This window comes from Aotus nancymaae, unplaced genomic scaffold (genome assembly GCF_030222135.1).
Source record: "Aotus nancymaae isolate 86718 unplaced genomic scaffold, 86718_ANA_hifiasm-v0.15.2.pri h1tg000049l, whole genome shotgun sequence".
Classification (NCBI taxonomy): Eukaryota; Metazoa; Chordata; class Mammalia; order Primates; family Aotidae; genus Aotus; species Aotus nancymaae.
The window spans coordinates 8,497,717-8,514,213 of record NW_026988463.1 but is presented as its reverse complement, the minus strand read 5'-3'; the positions used below and the strand labels follow the sequence as shown (position 1 = coordinate 8,514,213).

Sequence of the window (16,497 nt, the reverse complement as noted above, 5' to 3'; positions counted from 1 at the left end):
GTGCACACCACCATGCTCAGCTAGTTTTTTTTTTATTTTTAAAATTTTTAAAAATTTTTTTGCATTTTTAGTAGATACTGGGTTTCACCATATTGGCCAGGCTGGTCTTGAACTCCTGACCTCGTGATCTGCCCGCCTTGGCCTCCCAAAGTGCTGAGATTACAGGTGTGAACAACCATGCCTGGCCACTTGATGTTCTTAAAATTCAGCAGGCTTTGTTTCTTTTACTGGTGAACTTCTATATATCCATTAAGATCCTGCTCAAATGTTACCCCCTTTACTTCCCAGTAAACAATGTATTGCTTGAGTGAGGAGACCATGTGTTTTCTTCTCTATATACACAGGACCCAGCTTAATGCCTGGCTCAGTTAACGCTAAACAAATATTTGTTGTGTATTCATTTACCACTTAGACAAATTATACTTGTTATTTATCTAAAAGGTGTGCTTATTTGTTAAGTAAGACATGAGAGGGCTTCCATGTATCCTTTACTTGTTCTTTGCAGCTTGCCTATACAAAGTTGTTTGCTATTGATGAGTCAGTAAATGAGAAACAGAAAACAAAAACAGCAACAAAATCACAGTGAAGGAAGAAGAAAATCAACCAACAAAAACCTAGGCTAATACTGCTGGTACTATTTATCATGGCATTTAGCTTTGAGCTTCCTGGCAGTCTAGGCAAAAAGGAAAAGATTGGGTTACATAAGCCAGTTTGACTAATGAATCACAGTTTATCAAGAGAGATACACGGTTTTACACAAGGAATTTACTCTATAGGTTCCTATGTTATGAACATTGATAAAGTGTTAGATTACTCTAGTAGCTATAGAGAATATTTATTTGTTCATTCTTCAAATATTCTTTGGGCATTTGCTCTTTCCTAGACATTGTGTGGATATTGGGCTAAAGAAACCAATGATACGTTCACATTCTACAGGAGGAGAGAGAAAGGTGGATTCATGCAATATAGTGTGATACAGTCCACGTTAGAAGGAAAGTCGGGAAGCTCTAGGAGCCCAAGGCAGGAACTTTGGCTGTGGTTGAGAAAGTAAGGCTTTGGGCAGGAGATGACATCTGAGCTGAGTTTTAAAGAATGAGTTGGGTTGGCCAGATGAAAGAGTGTCATAGGAGAGAGAACATCAAGTGCAAAGTTTTGGAGGAATGAAGCATGGTGCATGGTATACCACTGCATGATGCAAGCAATTCAATAACACTAGGGTGTTTGGCGGTAGCGGAAGCAGTTGAAATTGACAAGGTAAACAAGCAAGTGCCACACCATAAATTATTCCCAATGACACCAAAGGACCTTGGTCTTTGGGTTCTGCGGGGCAGGGCGAGGGGGGCTATAAAATAATTTAAATAAAAAAGTGACATAGTCTAAGTTACGTGTTTAAAGATGAAGAAATGCTCCTTATGCCGTCTCTCCTTAGTCCCCCACCGGGGCCCAGCTTTGCCCTGTAGTCAATCTGCACTGGTCCTAAGTTTCTTTGCTAGGAGGCCAAGCACTTCCAAAGCACTGAAGCCTGAGCTGACATCAATTATGCTGAAAGGGGGAAAAATTAATTAAAAGTTTTCGAAGGGCCGTGTTCTGTATTCTTCTCTATTTTCGTGTTATCAGCAACGCTGCCTTTTCTCCTGGCTGGGAGTTATTACAGTATAACATTTTCATGTTGCTTGTAGGGTAATTATGTCAAATATATGGGAGATGATAAGCGGCAGTTTGTATTATTCTGTGATTAATCTCCATACATTCTGGCATTTCAATCTGGCCTAAGGAGGCTACATTTGCTATACTCTGGTGCAGAGGGAGGATGTGGGGAAAAGCCGGGAGGATTGGGGAGTTGAGACTGAGGTGATTCTGGTTGGAAATATCCCAGTTCCCCCAAAGAACCCACCAACCCCAGGCTCCAATTCCCCTGTTCTTTCCAAGGCTCATTCAGCATAGTGCTTCTGAAAGTGCACCTGGGTTGCTCATGTACATAGCACACTCCTACCCCCTTTGCTGGCCTCCCCCACCCCAAACCCACAGAATCAACATTTACAATGTTATAAAGTCAAGGAATTTGCATTTCCAACTACTCCTTGACAAATCATTCTTACATAGTTAGAATTTTTGAAAAGCAGACCTAGCTCAATCAGGCCCAATCCTTTGCAAACCTGAAATCAGATATGAAAGTTTTTCAGAATGGTGCTGGAGGAGCAGATTTGGGAATTTCAAACCACCTGAGATGACCAAGGGAGACCGTTGCATCTCCTTATCTGGATTTCTTGAAAAATGTGCAATAGGTGGAATTGGTTTATTGTTACCCAGAGGTAGGATAAGACATCTCTTGTAAGATGTTAAAACAGGGAAAATAACATTTCTGTTTTTTTTTTTTTTTTGAGATAGAGTCTCACCCTGTTGCCCAAGCTGGAGTGCAATGGTTCAATCTCAGCTCAATGCAACCTCTGCCTCCCTGGTTGAAGATTCTCTGGCCTCATCCTCCTGAGTAGCTGGGATTACAGGCATGTGCCACCATGCCAACTTTTTGTATATTTAGTAGAGATGGGGTTTCACTATGTTGGCCAGGCTGGTCTTGTACTCCTGACCTCGTGATCCACCCACCTCGACCTCCCAAGGTGCTGGGATTACAGGTGTGAGCCACAGCACCTGGCCAAAAGAACATTTCAGTAGAGGTTCTAGACACACACTTTGGGAATGAGCCCTGTAGTTGGAACAAAGTCTGAAGCAGGAGAAATCTTGGCAGAGGAAGTAGAGGGGTGCCTGGTTTCACATCCTCCTTGGTCAAGGGGTCCCCCACCCTGAATCATCTTCAACATCTAAACCAGGGAGGGTGATGGCGGATGACTTCTCCAGCAAGCACAATGCTATTCTGCTGCTGCATTTCAACCTAATGTTAGGGTTCCTTTTCTTGATCACCGTGCTGTCCTGATGAAAGCTGCCTCGTGGGGTGGTGGATCCCTCAGAGGTAAAGTTTGTATCAGGCCACTGTGCTACATCTCTCTAAGCCATTCTGGTTGGGGCCAGACCCTTTTGATCCTCACAAGCCTGAACTCTTAACTCCTGCAGAATTCCAGAATCTTCCCAGTTCCCAAGTGGATCCCTCTGCCAAATAACCCCCTACACAAACAGGCAAAAAATATTGCGGCTTATGTTGGGTTCTCTTTAGTCGATGATTTATTGATGGAGAATATGAAATTTTCATTAAAACAGACTGCTGTTTCTCACTCATTTGTCACATTTCTAATTTGTATTTTAAAACATTAATAAAACTGACACAATTAATTATTTTTCAAAATGTCAACTATATTGAAGATGTGAGACTGGAATGAAGTTTCATGTTGTAGCAGAAGGAGGCATTGGTTCAAGAAAATTATCTCTTGGTTACACTGAGATCTTTCCCCTTCCTGAACCTTATGCTCAGATAAATTGTCTGTGATCTCTTAATAGATATCACAGTTTACAAAGTACTTTCTTTCTTTCTTTTTTTTTTTTTGAGATGGAGTTTTCACTTTTGTTACCCAGGCTGGAGTGCAATGGCATAATCTCGGTTCACTGCAACCTCCACCACCTGGGTTCAAGCAATTCTCCTGCCTCATCCTCCTGAGTAGCTGGAATTACCGGCATGTGCCACACACCTGCTAATTTTGTATTTTTAGCGGAGACGGGGTTTCTACATGTTAGTCAGGCTGGTCTTGAACTCCTGACCTCCGGTGATCCGCCTGCCTCAGCCTCCCAAAGTGCTAGGATTACAGGTGTGAGCCACTGTGCCCGGCCAAAGTATTTTCTTTTTAAAAAATCCTGAGATATTATCCAGTAGTGTTTGGGGAGGTCCTGGTTTATGTCTGTGGTCTTAGTATTGTTAATAATGTACCCCGGGATTGTCCTCATTTGTATGACAAAGTGTATCAGGTTCTGAGTCTAAGACTGTAAGGGCTTTTGAGTTAGACATAACTGGCTCACGTCCTTGGTAACCGTGTGACCGCTCTTTAGCCTGTTTCCCCATTTGTAAAATGCAGCATAATAGCGCCAACTTCATGTCATTGTCATGAGTTTAGATGATATGATATAGTATGCATGGCATATAACAAGAGATCAATACATGATTGCTGCCACCATATTTGTGGCCATTATTATCATTAGACACTGCATGGGGCTGGTCCAGACTTCGCTCTCAGCCACATCTCACTTTACACCCCGTGTTGCAGCCTCTGTCTGGCAGCTCTGGACTTCTTTCAGTTCTATGTGTATGTCTTTGCCACAGGGACTTTGTACCTGCTGCTTGATCTTTTAACCTGAGTCCCATCTCAGCTCAAACATTATTCCCCAGGGAAGCCTGCCCAGCTCTCTCTCATTAGGTCAAGTCCTCCTATTGTCAGCTCTTGAAACATCCTACATCTCTTTTCTGTAACAACTGTCCTTGTAAAAAATTAGCAGGTACCTGTGTGATTCTTTGGTGTATGTCCATCCCTCCCACCAGTCTGTAAGCTCTGAGAAGACAGGTAAGGTCTTTGCTTACCACTGGTTCCTAGTACCTAGTGGAATGCTGGGCTATAGTGAGTGGTCGATAACAATTGGTTGAATGAGTGAACTGAATCTCACTGCTTTCTGACTCATCAGTTCTACCTCATCTGTTCCTATCAACTCTCAAGTCTCCCCGTCGTTTTCTGTATCTTTCACTGACTATCCATCCTTGGATAAAATGGGTGCTATTATAACAGTAATAATAGCGGAGATTTTCAGAGTGCTTGCTATATACCACATATTTTACTTGCATTATTTCTCTGAAGACTTATGATAATCTGATGAATTCAATGCAATCATCACCACCCCCATTCACAGATGAGGAAACTGAGGCGGAGGTAATGATACCCAGCAAGTAAGTGACCAGCTGGGATTCCTGCACAGGTGGTGTGACTCCAGGGCTCCTGCCTCTAGCTGAGACTGTTCTATTCCTCCTATGAACTGTTCTATGAAAAAATAGTTCATCACTGTATCCTCAATCTCTAACCAAGTGCCTGAAACATAAGGAGTTTGATAACTATGTATTTAATAACTTGAAGTTTGAAAGAATAATTAAATTGATTATTAAATTACCACATTTTTTGCCTGGTCCTGTGGCTCAAGCCTGTAATCCCAGCATTTTGGGAGACTGAGGCGATCAGATCACCTCAGTCTGGGGTCAGGGGTTCAAGACCAGCCTGGCCAACATGGTGAAATCCCATCTCTACTAAAAATACAAAAATTAGCCGGGCATGGTGGCACGTGCCTGTAATCCAAGCTACCGCAGAGGCTGAGGCAGGAGAATCGCTTGAATAGGGGAGGTGAAGGTTGCAGTGAGCTGAGATTGTGCCACTGCACTCCAGCCTGGGTGACAGAGCGAGACTCTGTCTAATAAATAAATAAATAGCATATTTGTGAGTTGTAATTTTTTTTAAGTTACTTCCATTTTTTTTTCTTTTTTAAATTTAGGTTTCTGTTACAATCTGGGTATCTCATGGAACACGTGACCTATATTAACAACGTCTGTCTTGCTTGTGGCAGTGAATAAATATTTAAGGATCCGTGGGCCCATTGCACGCCGGGTGCTTCCAGCAGATACAACCCTGAATTCCAGGATGGGATCTGGAAGAGTGAAGGCTCAGGGATCATTTTCCTTGGAGAAGGGAATTGAGGTGTGGGAGGCTGGAAGGAAATAGTGGTATGAGGCTGCGGGGAAGATCTGCCCAGGCATCTGAGCCTGCTTGTAAGAGGCAGAGTCCTCCTCTGGGTCTGATGAGGGATCAGAGAGAGAAGGAGGCTTTGCGGAGCTGAAGCAGTCACTTGGGCCAGGGGCAGGTGTTTTGGGTAAGTGGGTCTTGGGTTGGGATTACGCTTCTAGCTTCTCTACCCTCCCACCCCTCAATTCCCTTTTCAGAGGAAAAGAATCCCGGAATCTTGAGTCTTCTAGATCCCATTCTGGGATTCCAGGTTGTATCAGCTGGAAGCACTGTGAGTGCAGTTGGCCCAGGGATCCTCAAACATTTCTTCAGCACTGCGTACAAGGCAGACGTTGTTCATATGTTCATATAGGTCACATGTTCCGTGGCTATGCCCAAACTGAGAAAAGGAGAAGTAACTAAAAAAAATCGCAACCCACAGATATGCTATTTAATAATCAGAATTTATTTATTCATGTGAACATCAAGTTATGGAGTACATATTTATTGAGCTCCTTATATTCCAGGCATTTGACTAGAGAGTGAGGATTCAGTGATAAACTGTTTTCCCATAAGTCACAAATAGATACATTATAAACGATATAACTTAAAGATAACACAAATTTATCTACCATATTAAAATTAAATATAACACAAATGTATCTACTGTATTAAAATTAAATACATACATACACACCCATCCGCAATGAAATATATATAACATAAAAACACGGCACACACATTCTTTGTCTAGGTTCATACAATCATATTGTCCAGACTTCCATGGGTATGATAGGGTACACGATGACACTTCTCTCTTCTGCCTCAGGTCTCTGTCTGCCCACTGGGTTTTCTCTCAGCACACCCAGCACCATCAATTCTTTGGCCTCCCCTCCAGAGCAAATACGTTTATCTTTTTTTTTTTTTTTTGGAGACTTGATTTTTTTTTTTTTGAGACGGAGTTTCACTCTTGTTACCCAGGCTGGAGTGCAATGGCGCGATCCCGGCTCACCGCAACCTCCGCCTCCTGGGTTCAGGCAATTCTCCTGCCTCAGCCTCCCGAGTAGCTGGAACTACAGGCATGCACCACCATGCCCAGCTAATTTTTGTATTTTTAGTACAGACGGGGTTTCACCTTGTTGACCAGGATGGTCTCGATCTCTTGACCTCGTGATCTACCCGCCTCGGCCTCCCAAAGTGCTGGGATTATAGGCGTGAGCCACCGCGCCCGGCCCGGAGACGTGATCTTGTTCTGTCACTCAGGCTACAGAGCAGTGGCAGGATTGTGGCGCACTGCAGCCTTGGTTTCCCGGGCTCCCGTGATGCTCCTACCTCAGCCTCCTGAGTAGCTGGGACTACAGACATGCACCACCATGCCCAGCTAATTTTTTTTTTTTGTAGAGACAGAGTCTCACCGTGCTACTCAGGCTGCTCTCGAACTCCTGGGCTCAAGCAATCTGCCTGCCTTGGCGTCCCGAAGTGCTGGGATTACAGGTGTAAGCCTCAGAGCACAAATGTTTAAATACTGCCCTCCTCCGACCCCGCGACACCTTTCTTTATCTTTTCTCCCGTTATACACAAATGGGAGCAAAGTAAACAGTGTTCTAACCTTGCCTTTTATGCTTATATCTGTCTTGGAGGTGGTTCCTATCAGTATACAAAAAGCTTTCTTGTTCTTCTTTACAGCTGCTTTTTGATAGCTCCACGGATGTCAGTGGTGAATTATTAACAGTAAATCAATAGAATGGAAAACTTCTGCAGGGCTTTGATGTCATGGAAAGAAGTTCCTGGTATAAAACATAATTCGGGAGAAAACCAGACTGTAGTTTCACACCATATGGTATCATCATGGTTATGAAAAATAGAATCTATATGTGTATGTGAATAGCTATATGAATTGGGAAGAATGTTTATTAAAATATTAGCATCAGTTATATCCCAGTGGTAGATTTATTATCATATATATATTATGTGTATATATACATAATATCTATATACTGAGACAGAGTCTCACTCTGTTGCCCAGGCTGGAGTGCAATGGCGCGACCTTGGCTCACTGCAACCTCTGCCTTTCGGGTTCAAGTCATTCTCCTGCCTCAGCCTCCCAAGTAGCTGGGACTACAGGCATGCGCCATCAAGCCTGGCTAACTTTTGTATTTTTAGTAGAGATGGGCTTTCACCATGTTGACCAGGCTGGTCTCAAACTCCTGACCTCAGGTGATCTGCCTGCCTTGGCCTCCCAAAGTGCTGGGATTACAGGTGTGAGCCACCATGCCCGGCTTGTTTTTGTTTTTTGAGACAGGATCTCATTCTGTTGCCCAGGATGGAGAGCAGTGATGCAATCACAGCTTCAACCTCCTGAGCTCATGAGATGTTCCTGCCTTAGCCTCCCAAGAAGCTGGGACCACAGGCATGCGCCACCACGCCCAGTTATTTCTTAAATTTATTATTATTTTTTATTGTACTTTGGGTTCTGGTGGGTACATGTGCAGATCATGCAGGACTGTTGCATAGGAACATACATGGCAAGGTGGTTTGCTGCCTTCATCCCCCCGTCACCTATATCTGACATTTCTCCCCTCATTATCCCCCCCCACTCTCCCCACCCCCGCTGTCCCTCCCCTAGGCCCCCCGTCCACTGACCGCAGTGTGTGATGTTCCCTTCCTTGTGTCCACATGTTCTAATAATTCTTAAATTTTTTTGTATGGGGTCTCATCTTCTTGCCCAGACTGATCTCCAACTCCTGGGCTCAAATGATCCTCCCACCTTGGCCTCCTAAAGTGATGGGATTACAGGTGTGAGCTGCCACACCTGGCCTGTATTTTTAATAAAACTAAAAATGTGTGATTTCTACAGCCATGACAGAGGAAATGTTATCTTTGTTTTGAAACAAACAAGTGCCCTTCACACCTGCTCTGCCTTTTACTCTGCCTTAGGATGGATAATTAGACCATGAATGGTGGTGATTCCCTGTGCCTCAACTGTGAGTCTTCTCCTTTTTCTTAGCTCAATGCCTGGAATATGATGAAGACATGGAAGCAAAAATCCCAGAAGAACAAGCAAACAAACACACAACAACAACAACAACAAAGAAGAAGAAAAAGAATACGCATCTGAACTTAAGGCAGCAAGAATGGCTTTGTCAGAGGAACCTTCGAATCCATTTTAATTTGTTTCAGCAATTCATTACAGACTTCATTACTTGAGCTGATTTCAGTAATAAAATAGTTGTGACTGTCCCCATTGCTAATGTTGAGATACTGAGGTTGCAAGCCTTCACCCAAGTCAACCTTCTCATTTTAGAGACGAGGATGTTTGGTTTTTGAAGAAGAAGTCAAGGCGTGGTGAAGTTAGCTATGTAGAAATTATTATATGAAAAGCTTTCAAAACACGGAAGTACCTGGGGGCTAAAAATAATAAAATGGGTTATTAGAGATGAAAGAGTTGGGATTCAGGACCTGTTTCAAACCCTTCATTTTTTTTTTTGAGATAAGAGTCTTGCTCTGTCGCCCAGGCTGGAGTGCAATGGTGTGATCTTGGCTCATTGCAACCTCCGCCTCCCAGGTTCAAGTGATTCTCCTGCCTCAGCCTCCTGAGTAGCTGGGATTATAGGTGTATGCCACCACGCCTGGCTGATTTTTGTATTTTCAGCAGAGATGGGGTTTCACCACGTTGGCCAGGCTGGTCTCCAACTCCTGACCTCAGGTGATCTGCCCGCCTCAGCCTCCCAAAGTGCTAGGATTGCAGGCATGAGCCACAACGCCCTGCCCAACCCCTTTCATTTTGATGCTTTTGTCTTTCATTTTGACCATGAAGACTTGAGAAGACACTTGTTCAGGATCAAACCAGAGCCAGGGCTAAAACCTGGGTATTATGATTCTTAGCTCTGGAACTTTCTTCAATGTGTTCTACGCACCCTATGCAGCACATGAAAGATGGCAGGGCTCCCTACGCAGTGAGCCTTCCATACCTTCACCTTTATTTGACTTGATGAGAATTATGCAGGAACCAAAATTTGCAGGTGACGTTCCCACGATGAAGGATTTGCTGCAATGCCACATTCATCACAGAACTCATAAGAGCAGTGCCTACAGTTTGGAAATCCTTTTTCCTTGACAAATGATATATTTCATTTATTTCCCATGATCTTCTTGCATTATTTCAATATTATTAATACTTGGCAAATATATTAAAAAAGTAATAAACTGGCAATTATGATTGTGCTATGGACCCCAAACTGCAATTATTCATTACGTTTCAATTATTAACTTCCCTTCAAATGTCTTTCAGCGAAGATTGTAAGAGGAAAAAAAAAATCCCGATGAAGCTCTGTACCCTGGTTCCTGGAGATCTATGTTTCACTCTGACTTGACATTTTTCTGATTTATTTGCTATCTCAGGGCTAGAGGAATCAAAATAATAATAAAAAAGTCCTTGCTACTTAATAAACAATAACCATCAACACCTTATATTTATACAGAGCTTTTTAACCCTTCCCAGTGCCTGAGTATGACTGCATTTTATTTTAAAACAAGGCTCATGAAGTATGTGGCTCCAATAAGTGGCCCTATTTATTAATGGGGGACACAGAGACACATCAGAGACCAGGCACAGCAGACACTCAGATGGTGAGACTTCCCACCACCCACACCCCTTCACCACCACTCCCCACCGTAGCATCTCAGCACCCGCCCCAGTTCCAAGGCAAACCTTGACCTAAGGAGAAAGTCAATCACTGAGACTGATGGAAAGGGTGATGATGACAGGAGTAGCTGTTCTCTGAACTTGCACCGGGACCTAAGTGCTGGGCACATGTTACTTTGTCTAATTTTCCCAAGTTCCCAATGGGGAAGACACAGTAATAATTCTGCTTTATGGAAATCTTAGGACAGTTGCCCAAAGGCCCACAGCTAGTATCTAGGAGTGCAACTACAGCAAATGATAACCATGATGATAGTTGCATGAATTCAACGTTGACCATGTGCTAAGTACATTTGTAGACTTTATAAATGAGAATCCTGAGGATCAGAGGACTTGCTCAAAGTCAGTAACAACCAGCATGCTGCTCACCTCTCCACCAGCACCTCTGCCTTCAGCTTCCACCAAGCACGTGTGTGTCATCCCATCTGATGTACCACCTCATTACTATTTTTCCTTTCACTGCCAAAGGAAAAGTAGTGATGGGAACAGGAGAGAGGGATGTCCATGGATGTAGTTGCCTTGGAGAGATCCTCCCACCAGAATTTGGCTCACGATTAGCCCTCAAAACAATTCTACACCCTCCACCTGCTCCCACTTCTCACGTTATCCCTGTAGGAGTACGATAAACGATAGCTATAAAGGACATGAAGAATTCCTTTTTTTTCCCAAATAAGCAAATTGCATTAAATTTTAATGATGGTCATTATGGACTGGTTTGTCTTTGGCACTGAAGCAAGTCCTCCGGTCCCCTTTGAAGAGTTACATTTGCACAGATTAATTATCTGCAATTTTGTCTGGCACGTCTTTATCCCAGTCATCGCACTGCGAAACCTTGTTCCCGTCTGGGCAGAGCTCAATGATGTAGCACTTTGGCCTTTAAAATACACACAATAAATATTTTAGATTTTCTGATGAATGACTTGCTCTCGTGGCAAGACTGCAGGGATAGAGTTTTGCAGGGACAGAACGAGGAAGAAGTGGAGTAAATCTCAAAATGAGAGTCACTTTCAGGCTTCACAAAGAGGTGCTGGGTGCCAGGCAGAAGGAGTGGCTTTCCTGGTCAGATGTCACTGCAGATCCAGAGTCACACTGGAGTTGCTTTCTGAAATGCCTGACTGTGTCCTTCTCCTTGACAGGGGTCACTTTCCTGGGTTGACTCTCTTCCAAGGAGCACATTTAATATTCCCAATCTAAGGAACCCCTTCTGAGATCAAAGTTTCTGCTGAAAGAAATGTGCGATTTTGTGTAAGTTGGTCCATAGAAAACTCAATAAAGCAACCAATGTAACATTCAAGGTAACAACTGAATAGTTCATGGGACACTCGGTTGAATAGTCTGTGGAACCCTCAGTGAAATGATCGATGTAACATTCAATTGGTACTTCGTACTCCATTCATTCAACAATTCAATTTTCCATAAAGCATCCACTTGGTCCTTTAAAGCTCTGGACCAGATCATGCCATTTACCTTTAAAAAATATTCCTTGGTTTCCTATTACATTTAGAATAATATACTAACTCCTGACCATGTACTTAAGGCTCGGACATGAATCATAACCACCTCACCCATTCATCGCCCCTCACAATAGTCCATCCACACAGGCCTTTGATCATCTTCCATGAACTCACAGAGCATGTTTCTGCCCCAGGACCTTGACACTTGCTCCTCTCTCTTCCCAGAATACCCTCCCTTGGGATCTTTCCACGGTTGGCTTCTTGTTGTCATCCAGGTCTCAACTCAAATGTTCTACCAAATGTCTGAGCACATATTCTTGAACGGAGCTAAGGTAATCCCTTCATCTCAACCATTCTCCATCAATTTATCAGCTCTCATCGCTATTTGAACTTGTGTGCTTTGTTTCTGTGTGCTTTACTTGTTGATTATCTGCTTCCAGTTCAATATAAGCTCCATAAAGGTAGGGACTTTATTTATGTTGTTCATCATGGTATCCCTACTGCTTAGAATGTGGCTCATCACAGTGTCATTGCACAGCAAACATCTGTTGAATGAATGAATATTTCTTGAGCACTAATGATATGCAGGTATGCTGAGCACCTGGAATACAGCACTAAATGAGACACGTGGTTTTCTTTAATGGACCCCTTTACATGCTAGTAAGATATTTGGCTGCTCACTTTTCATGGCCTTGGATAGCAGCTCTGGGAGGCAAATGCACCCAGACAGGACTGACTGGTGTCTAATTTTGGTCATGATACTAGGGTCAGGTTCAGAAGTTCTAGAGATTTTAGTGTTGAAAGAATTTTTAGAGATCACGACATCCAAATGTCCCTATTTATAAGTCCCAGCAAGAGGGTGTGCCGTGGACAAGTTTACACAGAGAGTTAAAGGCAGAGTGAAAATTAACATGTATGACTTTTGACTCCAAGAGTTATGTTCATTCAATTTTATTGTCTCTATACTAGGATCTGGGTTCTGAGCAGCCTACACATCATTTTAAAAGAAAAATGTATACTAGCACAATCCAATTAAAACCCATCACATCAAGATTGATGTGTTGGAGCTGAACCCCAAGTAGTACCACAGAAGACCTTACTGGGGGCACTGGCGTCAGATAAGCATTCCCACTGGCTCTTCCATAAGCAATCCACCTTTCCATTCTTTCTTCCAACAGATTTTCAGTGCCTCTCTTATACTAAGACACAAAAATAGCTAGAGTTGCTACGAATTCAACTTCACTTCTCATCTACATGAGGTATGTTTCCTATCTCATTTCAGAGGTATCTGCCAAGAGAATGTTCCTCATTTCTAGTTCACAGATAATTCTATAGCATTTTCCATTAAATATCTGATTGACAGTACCTCTGAGTGCTTCACAGATTATTCAGTTTTCCCATGGACTATTCAATTGACTGTTACATTGATCATTTCACTGAGGGTTCCACAGACTATTCAACCGAGTGTCCCATGAATTATTCAACTGTTATCTTGATATCTTGAATGTTACACTGGTCACTTCATTGAGTTTTCCATGGATGAGTGCACTGAATATCGCACATTTCTTTCAGCAGGAACTTTGGTCTTAGATGGGGTTCCTAAGACTGTGAAGGTTTTCTGCATGGCTCAAGAGGTCCTTCTACCTCTGTTATCCTGTTGTGGCAGAACCCTTCAGTGCCCACTCCTTGAGGAAAACCAACATGACTTCCCTTGTGATAACTCTCACAGCAGTTTCAAATGTGACCATAAAAAGCAGTACTTGATTTCCCAGCTGAAACACTTCTTTTTCCAGTGTCCCAAGGAGGGGGTTGGAATGGGATAAGTTATGTGTTGTGGTTTTAGGCATTAATGAATCTGAGAAACTAAATTATTGAATTTTGCAATGCAAATTATATTTTGAACAGAAATTCTTCATTTCTGAATGCTAAAGACTCATAAAGAATGTCAATGGTTTATGAATTAGGCCATTAGCATGCAATTTGTGATTCAAACAGCACACCAGCACTGTGTAATAAGTAACTATATAAAGAGTAGTGTTGTTGTCTACATTTTCAAAATATTTTGCTTAATGCATTAGAAAGTTTTCAAAAGGCTGCAATGGGTCTCCCTTCCTTCCTCACTCCTCCCTCCCTCCCTTCCTTCTTCCCTCCATCCTTGTTTTTGAGACAGAGTCTCGCTCTGCTGCCCAGGCTGCAGTGCAGGTGCACGATCTTGGCTCACTGCAACCTCTACTTCCTGGTTCAAGCCATTCTCCTGCCTCAGCCTCCTGAGTAGCTGGGATTACAGGCATATGCCATCACATTCTGCTAATTTTTGCATTTTTAGTAGAGATGGGGTTTCTCCGTGTTGGTCAGGCTGGTTTTAAACTCCTGGCCTCAAGCAATCCACCTGCCTCAGCCTCCTAAAGTGCTGGGATTATAGGCGTGAGCCACTATGCCTGGCCCCTCCTTCTTTTCCAAACTTCCTTCCCAATCCCAATTATCTCCCTCCCTCCCATCCTTCTCTATTGGTTAGCTACATTCCCCTCCCTCCCTTCCTTCATCCCTCCCACTTTCCCTTCTTCCCGCCTTCTTTTTCTCCTCTCTCCCTCCCTCCCTGTCTTCCTTTCTCTCTCCTTCCCTGTCTCCTTCCTTCCTTCTCTCTCATTCTCCTTCCATTGGCGACATTAGCTATTACTCCTGTGCTTCCCAGTCTAGTTTTTGCCAGGTTAGATTATTGGAGCTGAAAGAGTTTTAAGAACCAATCTAGACTAGTCCCACTCGTTTTAGAGATGGGAACCCCGAGACCCAGGTGCCACAGGGATAGAGCCAGGTGGAGCCAGGTCTCTGCAAAACTCACCCTCTCAATAGACTACACCATGCCAGTGAGCAATTGACTCATCTCAGACACTTTCCTGAGAGTGGGTTTGCATGGAGGGAGAGAGATTATGGCACTGGCTCTCAGGTGAGATTCGAGGGTGGGAAAGAGGTGAGAAACTGGAGGCGAAAAAAGGAAGTGGCAGGGAAAAGCTAACGCAAATGTCATCAACTGTACAGTTTATTGATTGGGATGACTTGATCTCAAGGCAACTGGGACAGCAAGTTAGAACTGGTGTGGAGTAAAATTTCAGTTCAGTTGAAAAAATAAGGCTTCACAATTAGAACCATCAGTCAAAGAAGGAACTGCCTGGTGAAGTGGTGCACATTCCAGCACGTAGAGAATTTCAGGTTGAGTGCAAATACTACTTCAGGGAAATGTAAGAGCCTAAAATTCTTCCAGCTTAGTGGTGGTCAACCTTGGCTGCACCTCAGAATCATCTAGGAGAGATGTGAAAGCTCTCTCCATGCCAAAGCCACAGCGTTTGTCGATGAAATCAAAATTTCTGGGTGTGCGACTTAAGGCATCAGAATTTTTTTTTGTTTTGAGACAGAGTCTTGCTCTGTCGCCAGGCACCAGACTGGAGTGTAGTGGCACGTCTCGGCTCACTGCAACCTCCGTCTCCCAGGTTCAAGCGACTTTTTAAATTTTTATTTTTTTGAAATGCAATGGTGTGATCTTGGCTCACTGCAATCTTCACCTCCCAGGTTCAAGTTATTCTCCTGCCCCAGCTTCCTGAGTAGCTGAGATTACAGGCATGTGCCACCATGCCTGGCTAAGTTTGTATTTTTAGTAAAGACGGAGTTTCTCCCTGTTGGCCAGGCTAGTCTTGAACTCCCAACCTCAAGTGATCTGCCCACCTCAGCCTCCCAAAGTGCTGAGATTACAGGCATGAGCCACCGCGCCCGGACCCAGGACTTTTTAAAAAAAGTTTTCTTTTAAGAATTCCAATGTTCAGCTAGGATTCAGAACTACTAGTAAGCCCAGTGGTTCTAAAATTTTAGTGTGCATGAGAAACACCTACGAAGCTAATTATCAATGTAGGTTCCTGGGTGCCTCTGCCTACCTATGCCAATTCAGTTCATCTGAAGGGGGTCCTGGGAATCAGCATTTGAACAACCCAGATGACACTGATGCTGCTGATCTGAGGACCACAGTCTTAGAAACACTCCCTGTCCACTTCTCTATGTGATATTCCATTCTCTTCAACAAATGTCCCTGCTAGTTATCCAGCTGCCACTTCGCTGCTTCCAGCAACAAGGAGGAGCCAGTTCCAATAATGGGTTAACTGCACATAACAGACTTCTGACTCGAGGGCAACTGTCTCAGATAGCTTTGGGGAGTCCTGGTCGGAATCATTTTGCAATAGCAGTACTCAACTTCTAGCTCCAGGGATGTACATGTAATCCCAGCCTTGAGTGGAAAGCTAGTGCTAAGAGAGAAATAACCCTCATCCAAGTCTAGCTGTTTTCTTCCCATATTGATGGAGGATTTTTGGTCATCCTTGCTTCTCACCAGTCCAGCTGCAATCTCTTCCAGGTAGCCAAGATGCTGAGGATTTTGCTGTCTTCTCCAAAGAATTCTCTAAAGTCCTCTTCTGAGAGTGCCTTTCCCACTTTTCAGGAAAGACCTTCAAAATCAATAGTCCTGTTCTCAGCTCTAATGAAATAGACAACAACTAGAGTCTGCCTGGGACTCCTGCAGCAGCGGTTTTCCAGGAAGACGGCAAATAATAGCATTATTCAAATGACCAGAAGCAAAATAGCCCCCCTACCAAGAGTGCCT

General features: G+C 43.4%; 1 protein-coding gene and 1 long non-coding RNA gene across 3 annotated transcripts in view; one reads left to right on the top strand and one right to left on the bottom strand.

Moving 5' to 3' along the window:
• Positions 1-7,633, top strand: part of TMEM114 (transmembrane protein 114) — a 43,015-nt gene extending 35,382 nt beyond the window's left edge. Inside the window, exon 3 of the mRNA XM_012448274.2 lies at positions 7,386-7,633. Coding sequence (XP_012303697.1) covers positions 7,386-7,396 — 11 coding nt within the window. The 3' untranslated portion in view covers positions 7,397-7,633. The remainder of the gene's footprint in view (positions 1-7,385) is intronic.
• Positions 1-16,497, bottom strand: part of LOC105714353 (uncharacterized) — a 349,885-nt gene that overhangs the window by 15,557 nt on the left and 317,831 nt on the right. The window lies entirely within an intron of this gene.